We start from the raw sequence: 9,032 nt of genomic DNA on the forward strand, positions 1-9,032 counted from the left end.
ACACTCTACTGCACGACCCACTTGACTTAATGTACAATTTGGCAAATATCACAGCATAATGTGTATGTTTGGGTTTAGCAAAAATATATTTTACCCATTCACCACTCTGGTAGCACACATGGGGAGGGGTAGACAATGTGGCCTGGCCTGGGGGTTGAGAGCCTAGAGAGTAGGTTACACTGGGGGTGGGGGTGGGGGTATAAGGGAAGAAAGAGAGGGGTAGGAGGTCAGTCAGGTCATGGTCAGATTGGAAAGGAACTTGAATGCCACATTGAAGGGTTTGGTCTTGATCCTGCAGATATGGAGAGTCACGGAAAAAAATGACAGTAGGTTTACAGGCTGAATTGCATCCCCCACAAATCTCTGTGCTGAGGCCCTAACCTCATAGTGTAACTGTATTTAGAGATAAGGCCTTTAGGGAGGTAATAAGGTTAAATGAAGTTATCAAGATGGGGCTCTAATGTGATAGGACCAGTATGCTTATAAGAAGAGAAAGAGACACCAGAGCGTTCCCTCTGCCATGCAAGAACCCACGAGAAGGTGGCCATCTACAAGCCAGGCAGAGAGGCTTCATCAGAAACCCACTCGGACGGCACTTTGATCTCAGACTTCTAGCCTCCAGAACTACGAGGAGATAAAATTCTGCAGTTTAAGCCACTTAGTCTGTAGCGTTTGGTTATCGAAGCCCCAGCAGACGAATGCAGTAAGAGAGCAGCATAATTGGATTAGGGGTTTAGGAAGATAACCCTCGCTGCGGGGAGAGTTTCTTTGCATGTTCTTTGATCAACTCCATACATTCTTTGAAAGCCAACTCCTTCGAGAAGAGTTCTTGATTCTTTAAGCTTGATTTTAACGTCCTTCAATATGTTCCCATAGTATTATGTGCATACATCTATCATAATAATGTATCATAATTCTTGACTTTAATTGACTATCTCCCCCCACTAGATTGTGAACTCCTTGAGATCAGGAACCACAACTTATGTTTGCATTCCCAGCATCTAGTACAGTACTTGGCACAGAGCAAGTTCTCAATAAATATCTGTGGAATTAAGTAATTCATAAGTTAATAGAAAGACCTGGGGCAAGAAAACCAGTCCTAAGATACTAATAGTCCATTGTTTGACAAAAGATGAAAAAATTGAAGATATTGTATCTTTAACCTTTTATTTCTAATCCTATCCAAAATGAAATTAAATGAAACTTTAACTCCAAAAGTGCTGAAGAGGTTGATTTTTAATGACTTTTGCCTCACTGAAAATTAGGCTCCTTCCTTCCCTTTAAGTCCTAGTATAAGTATACAGTACCTAATATCTTCGAGAGAGAAGAAAGTGCTGACTATTTCTAATTACCTAATTTGTTTGGAGGAGTCACCAATATCCACAAAGTGAATTAATGTGATCAGCAAACTCAAATGCATTGTTCTGTAATTTATGCACAATTCCCGATAAGTCTTTCAGAGTTTGCCAATATGTGCAGTGATTAAAGACAGGCCAAAGCAAATCCTCAGTCTTTGCCTTTATAGTACAGGAACAGTTACGGGAATGGAATTTATCCATTAACCAAAGTATTTCTATAAATCACAGCATTAATTGCTGAGTTAAATGCTGTGCCTGCATCATGAAGAACAAACAAGATATTGCCAAAAAGAGATGTGTTCAGTTGATTTGACAACACCAATGTGTTTAATTTCAGCCCTTAGTGAAAATGGTTTTAGATGACAGACTTATTCCTCTGATGATTTAATGTTGACCTAGTAGGACAGTCAATTACATTCAACATGTCTGTTCTTAAAACACTGTATATGGTTTGGGGCCTTATTGGATGGAAAGCATGTGAATCCATTTCTCTCCACTTCCCACTAATCCTGTTGTTCCTATACATCCCTTGGCTTTTGCGGAGACTGAGACTAGCCAGTTTAATAGAATTTCTTAATTTTCAATTAAAATTCTAACAGAGGTTTTCCATTTGCTCAAGCAGACATACCAGAAGTAGAAAAAAAAATGTTTTTTTAGCTTTTTTAAAAATCCTCATGCAAGGATATTTTTTCCATTGCTGTTCAGAGAGAGTGGGAGGGAGAGCGAGAAACATTGATGTGAGAGAGACACATTGATTGGTTGTCTCCCGAGTGTGCCCCGACTAGCCTGCAATCGAGCTACGTGCCCTTGGGTTAAGTAGAAAATTTTTATACACATTTGTTAAAAAGAATAACTGAGATTATTTAGAAAGCTTAATGAAAATCAGATGACCTTCTGAAATGTTGCCTACCTTTTCCAGATACTTTTTTCTCTCCTCAATCTGTAGGGTTTCAGCAATGGCATCTGTACCCTCTAAAGAAAATAAAGTCAAATTCAATCTGAAATAATTTTATCATGATTTTACAATAATATTGATATAAAATTGCCTAAGGATTGAAAGGTAATACTTAGAGTAGGAAGGTAAACGCAAATACATACTGTGTCTTAAAACTTTATAAACCAGATTCATAAATAATTGGAGATGGAATTAATTAGCTGTGGCTGCAGGAGACCTCTAATCTCTTTAGAAGACCACTAAATCTGAGTCTGGAGACAAGAAAAGGTCTCTAAAGAGAACATATTTGGTTTTAGACATTCCAATTTCCACATTCCTATTCAAAATATTATAGGAATTGAAAAAAAAAAAATTATAGCAATTGAGGCATTTTCCTCTCAATAAATAGGGTGATTCCTGAGGCAGGGCTTTGGTATGCAATTCAGAAAGTTGTGCTAAAGTGTAAAGTTGGGTCCTTGTACTTACTATGCATTTTCTGAAGAATCTCGGAATCAGGATGTTGAAAGGCATAAAACTTGGTACTTACTGTTTTTCTTGGGACAAAAAGACTGCAAGTAACCTTTCTCTAAAAATTAAAAAAGAATAGAAATCATTGGAAAACCACAGCATTAAAGGTCTTTAAGCTTTCTATACCTACAAAAATGGCATAATAACAGTTTCCACATTTTAGGCCTTACTAAGGTCTTACAGGCCGGAAACTTGGTTCCTAATGTTGACTCTGCCTTCAACTCTCTCTGGGGATTTTATGTTTGAACTCAGTGATGTAAACAGCTATTCTTAATATCTTTTCAGCCAAGATATAATAACATTTCTCCAGATGATTCTATACCCTTTGGCCAAATAGATGCCAAAGCCTCAGGGATACTTTAAGATGTAACAAAGACACCGCTGATCCCTTTGGGTAGAAGAACTGCGGAGAAGTTTGAAGAACTATTTGTATTGGGTTTTAGACATTTCAAAGGAAAGATTCTTATTTTAATTAGATTTGATAGATAAATGGATAAAGATGTGGCATGTTAGCCATAAAAAAGAATGAAATCTTGCCATTTACGACAACATGGATGGACCTAGAGTGTACTATGCTAAGAGGAATTAGACAGAGAAAGACAGATATCGTATGACTTCACTTGCATGTGGAATCTAAATCACAAAATAAGTGGACAAACAAAACAGAAACAGACTCATAGATACAGAGGACTCATTGCCAGACGGGAGGGATGTTAAGGGAATGGATGTAAAAGGTGAAGGGAAACGACAAATTGCCAGCTATAAAAATAGTCCCAGGATGTAAAAGTAAAGCATAGGGAATATAGCATACTAGACTTATGGGGGGGGGGGGTTCACTTCCTAAGTTATATAAATACTTAATCACGATGCTGTACACGTGACGCTAATACAATATTGAATGTCAACCATACTTGAAAAAAAAAAAAAAAGAATTATGTTCAGCAGCCCCTCCTGGGAGGGGCCCTGGTACCTTCCCCAGGGACAGCTACGCACCAGCCGCGCTGCTCCGGGAGGACCCCGCCACCGGCAGGCGCTGGCTGCTGCACCCCGACAGCACCAGCTGGGACTCGTTAGGGGGGTACATGGACGCCGTGATCCAAAACTGCTTGGCCAAGTTCGTGTCCTTTTCTGAAGAGCCGGTGAACACCAGCAATCCCTGGGGACACATTTCGCTGGACTCCCTGCGGTCGCCGGGACTAGCACCGCGCCTCGCTTCCATGGCAACTGAGGACGCTCCTCCGAGGCCCGGCGCCTCTCCCAGCCCCGCCTCTCGGACAACCGCCCAGCCGGAGACCCTGAGTTTCCTCGCTGGAAGCTGGGTTCCAGGGCGCTTTGGTGCCCCCCCCCCCCCCGAAGCCCACCTCTGCAGTGATCCCAGGCTTCTGGCCCAGTCTCAGGCCTGGGAGCCCAGAGAGGAGAGTCAAAGCAGCAGCTTGGGGCGTGCCTCGTCCTGCGGGAGTGGGCGGCGAAGTCCTGGGCCAGCCTTCCACCTGCCTCCCCATTCTCCAGCTTCCGTCCCCCAAAGGCTATCTAGACAAAGCTTTCCTTAGCCCCGCCGCCCCAGTTCCCCACCCCGCCCCGCACTGCCCTCGCTCACCTGGGCCCCCCTTTGGTTGGAGCATTAAACAGGGCCCTCGGCCTTCCAGTGGGAACTAGGGGTCTCAACGGGGCTGGCTGGTACCGGCGGATATTGTTTTTGTTATTAACACCCCCCCCCCATCCTTTAAGACGAATTTTAGGACAGAAGTGGATTTAGATGGTAACTTCATCTACTGACGTGTCATTCTAAAAGCTGCCTAGACTGCAACAGTGTAAATGACTTAAATTTATGTCTCAGGAGTGGACTCAGTCCTTTCATGAAAAATAAATTAAGGAAACGTTTGTGAATGTAGTCCTATAAAAATACTAACAAGTGCTCCGGAGACTTTGTTAATCTAGGAACAATTTAACCATTTCAGCGATAGGAAAGTTGCAATTTACTCTGGCAGGAATCGAGATGATCCTCATAAAGGCCAATTTAGGAAATGAATACATGCTAATAACCACAATTTATGACGTTATGGCACTTTATTCTTTCAAAATATTAATACAGTCCCATAGAAAAGATACTTCGAAAGCTGATAATCACAGGTCTATGCAATGACACATCAGGTAAGGAAAAAAAACCCTCTCTGTCAATCTCTCTGAAATTTTCCTGGTGAAGAGCCTGAAGACATACTGAAAAATCGTATATAAAAATACATATATATTACAAACGCAGCATATTTAGCAGATAAAATGGTCTCTCTTGGCTGAGCTATCGATAAATAGGCAATGATTAATATTCGCGTGTTCCAGTTGGCCTCCTCCAAACACACTGATGAGCAGGGGCAGCTCATTTGGACGAATTCCCAAATCTTTTTACCTGGCCGTGTAGTTAGTGATTGGTACTATTAGCAATCAGCTAACTACACTGCCTAGTAACTAGACTCACAGAAAAAAAAGTTTACTTTCATCGCAGGCTGCAGTTGACCCCCCCCCCCCCCCCCATGCATGGTGACCGGGACATCATTGGTTGCCCTGTAGCTCACTGTGGCTGGTGGATCTGCGGATGCCCTGCTGGGTAATGAAAAATAGGCTCCAGGAACCACAGCTCTGCAGCGTCAAACGTTACAGGGCGGGCTCCTCCCCGCAGTTTAAAAGCCTGTCTCACAACTAAAGCCATTAAGTCCCACAAATTTCGCTTTCCTTAGGGCCTGCACAACCTTGCTTTTACTCTGAGAGAAGGCGACAGCCTAAGGGGGCCTGGCAGCAGCAGGCCGCGGGGATTTGCGGGGCTTCCCTCGCGCGCGGGCAACGTGCTGGCCCAGGCGCGCGAGGCCCACGGAGCCCCGACGCCTCCGCCCCGGCGGCGCCGCTTTCTCCCCCTCCCCGCGCTTCGGGCGGGCCCCTCGCCACCCGGGCGGCGTCCTCCAGCGGCGGTGGGTGAGGCTGTGCCTTGTTTTGATGGCAGTGGAGTTAGTGATTGCAAGCGCCAGAGTACAATCAGCTAATTACACTGCCTACAAACCGAGCACCGGGCGCCCGCGGGCTGCAGCTCCCGGACGGTCCGCAGCGCCGACGCCGTGTCCCCGAGCCGGCGGGCGGGAATCGGGGCCCCTGTCGACCCTGCACTTCACCGGGACGATGCCCGCAGAGCCTGGGCGCGAGGGTCTCTGGAGGACGCCTCCGGACCCACCGGGGACCCTCGTCCGGCCCGCAGGCTGCGCTGTCCCCGCAGGGCTCGCCGCGCACACTCGGCGTGGCGCGGCCAGCGGGCGGCGCTCCAGAGCGGACCCGCGCCCCCGGGGTCCGGCCGCCCACCCCAGGTGGCTCCCGGGAGCGCCCGGCAGGCTGGCTTCGCCTCTGCCGCCCAGCCCCGGCTTCCGGCCTCCGCCGCCCCGCAGCCTCCCGCACCGCCCAGGGCCCTGCGGCTCAGGTTCCCTTCCCGTCCGCTCGCCCTGCGCTTTCCCGGCTCGGCTCCCGCCTCCCTCACGCCCGGGCCGGCGGCCCCAGGCTACTTCTCTGCCCTACAACCGGCTCTCTCAACCCCGTGCGCCCCGCAGCTCCGAGCGGCCAAGTGACCGTGGCCACGGTGAGCCAACCGCCCTTGGAATCCCGCGGGCAGAGGGGCGGGGCGGGCACGAGCTGGGGCTGGTGGGGGAGGGGCGGGGAGGGGGTGGGGAGGCTGCGAGGAGGGGCGGGGTGCGGGCTCCTGTAGGTGAGAGGCCCAGGAGACCCAGGCACCGAGTCTTAAAAAGTTTCTCTACCTGATGGGACTGGAGGGACTAAGAGCTCCTTCTCCCCTCCTCCTGCCCAAGCAGCCCCACAGCCCCCCTCTCCACGCCTATCCCCACTTGGCACAGCTTGCAGGGTACCAAACTAGGATGAGTTTCCCAAGTGGAGATAGGCCTGGGTGCCCTGGGCCGTGAGGAGGCCTCCCTGAGTTTCGTCTGCACCCTTGCGCCCCCCTTGTGCTCTCGGATGGCCGCTGGATCTTCCAGTCAAGTAGTGAGCCAGCCAGCTCCTTAGTTAGGCCAAAGAATGGTCCTCGTGAGGTCAAGGCCACAGTTTTATACTCTCAAGATCCGCTTCAGGCAAAACTGTTCCTACTTGCAGCATGTACTTATTTGGGTATCAGCTATGTGTTTAGCCCCCAAGGTCATTCATCCCACCCGCTGTGTGTGTAAGGTAGGTGCTAACAAAAAGTGAAGGCATTGCTTATGGTTGGGGACAGTACACAATACATTACTGTACTGGGTAGAGACTGAAGGGGGTAGGGTGGGGCACTGAGAATTGTAGCTGGTCAGGGAAGGTTCCTGGAGCAGGCGACACCTGAGTGGCTCCTTGAAGCAGAGGACATTTGGACATTCAGGGTGAGGGCTGTGCAGGCCAGAGAAACAAGGTCTTGTGACCAGTTCCATTTTCTTATTCTCACGATTTCACATTTGCCGATGGAGATGTGTTTATGTGTGCGTATTTCGAGTAGACTGGGCAGAGAGGACAGTTGCAGAGGCTTTCTGGGAGACCTCCACTAACAACTGTTTCCTTCCGTTACTCCTTCCCCCCTTTGCCTCCAATGAATGAATCAGAAGATGGTAAAGAATATTCTCTGATTATACACTTCGTGGGGATGCAGTTGGAAGTAGTCCCCCACCCCCAATATAGTCTTTGTGAACCTAGTATAGTGCACTCATTGTTGACCCTGAAAGCTTAGTTCTAAATTATTTTCCACAAAAGAAAGCTATCGACTGATTCCCTAAACCCAGCAAATGGTCTCAGAGGTGCCCCGAGTAACATGGAAACTGAGGGCTCGGTGCAAGTCCTGTGAAATTTGTCAACACAAATTCCAGACTCCCACCATTACACCAGAGCTTCCCAAGGATAAGTTTAAGTTACAGCATTAGCTTTGAATATAAAAGCATTTTTTTTTTTTTCCAAATTCATTATTTGTTCTGTGAACACCAAAGTGAAGTATAAGAAACCAAAGTGAAGCATAAAATGTACAGTACAGAAAACGTTAATGTAAAGATTGACCTGTAAAGTTAAATTGCAAAAGACAGGTCACTTACAACTAACTATAATTTGTATTCATCTTATTTTGGGGAGAGGCACAGTACTGTAGAGCACATTGCATGAATCCCTTATGTTCCTTTAAAATGTACAATAAACCAAGCCATACCAGGTAACATGCTGAAATCAGAGCTAATTAACCTCTGAGATCTCTAGAGATCACTGTAGAGCCAATTTTGTATTTTATAGTTAAATATACATATATAAATAAAATCAGGAGCAAAATACCCTTCATTCCATTAGCAATATGCCGACTTTTAAGTCTTGATTAGGGCATAGTTGCAAAAACAAATCTGTTCTTTCAAATTGTTGGTCATTTTTACCCAATACAAGATTTACTGCCTCTTCCTGATTTATATTTTATGATTATTAGTTGCATCTTGCATGTCTTACCTGAGCTGGATTGCTGTCATCCAAGGCATTGGTTGCAGTAGATGCCTTGAAATTTAGATTCTTAAAACTTTTATTCAAATATAATAAAAAAAATAAAGAAAACATATATGAAAGGCATCAAGATGCATTGCCTACTGAAATAAATTTTTAAAATGCAGTTTGTCTTGTAGACAGTACAACTAAAGAAGAAAAAAAATGTGTGTGGCCCAGTTCTGTGGGGGTTTTTTTTGTTTTGTGTTTTGTTTTTAGAATGCTTGTTCTTAGGGTTGCTGTTGATTTGCCTGCAGTTACTAGAGAAACTCCAAGGATCTCATTCCCTTTATGGTTCATGTCTGGGCATGCCTGGGGACCAGGGAGACCCATGATTTAATCTAAGTAAGAATGCTTGTGGTATTAAAATGCCCAAACAGAAGATTGTGTTTGTTTTAGACAGTACCAGGAAGGCACCTTTCAGGGGACTTATTTACTGTTTTATTTACTTTCTGAGCTTTTGGTGAATAAGGAGATGGGGAGGGAGCCCTGAAAGAAAGGAGGCGAGGTGAGCCATCAGAAGGAACCCAAGAAGAGCACAAAAAACAAAGGCCTTCTGCTGTAGCTTGGCAAGTCTATATTGGCTACATTTACCACTCCTACCTAAAGGACTGCGAAGTGGTGGGGGTTGGGAGCTACAAAAGATGGAGACAACTTGTTCTCTCCTTTCAACATACACAAGCACCGTCGGAACCTTT

The 9,032-nt window shown here is 46.1% G+C and overlaps 1 protein-coding gene across 1 annotated transcript; it reads right to left on the reverse strand.

Moving 5' to 3' along the window:
- Positions 1-231: 231 nt before the first annotated feature.
- Positions 232-4,039, reverse strand: HOATZ (HOATZ cilia and flagella associated protein). Its single transcript, XM_016203576.2, has 5 exons — positions 3,814-4,039; positions 2,840-2,878; positions 2,269-2,330; positions 535-548; positions 232-292 (listed from the first exon to the last, which is right to left on the reverse strand). Exons 1-5 carry the CDS (start codon positions 4,037-4,039, stop codon positions 232-234), a joined length of 402 nt encoding a protein of 133 aa, XP_016059062.2.
- Between the last annotated feature and the right edge of the window lie 4,993 nt (positions 4,040-9,032).

This window comes from Miniopterus natalensis, chromosome 11 (assembly GCF_054644295.1).
Source record: "Miniopterus natalensis isolate mMinNat1 chromosome 11, mMinNat1.hap1, whole genome shotgun sequence".
In the NCBI taxonomy this organism is placed as follows: Eukaryota; Metazoa; Chordata; class Mammalia; order Chiroptera; family Miniopteridae; genus Miniopterus; species Miniopterus natalensis.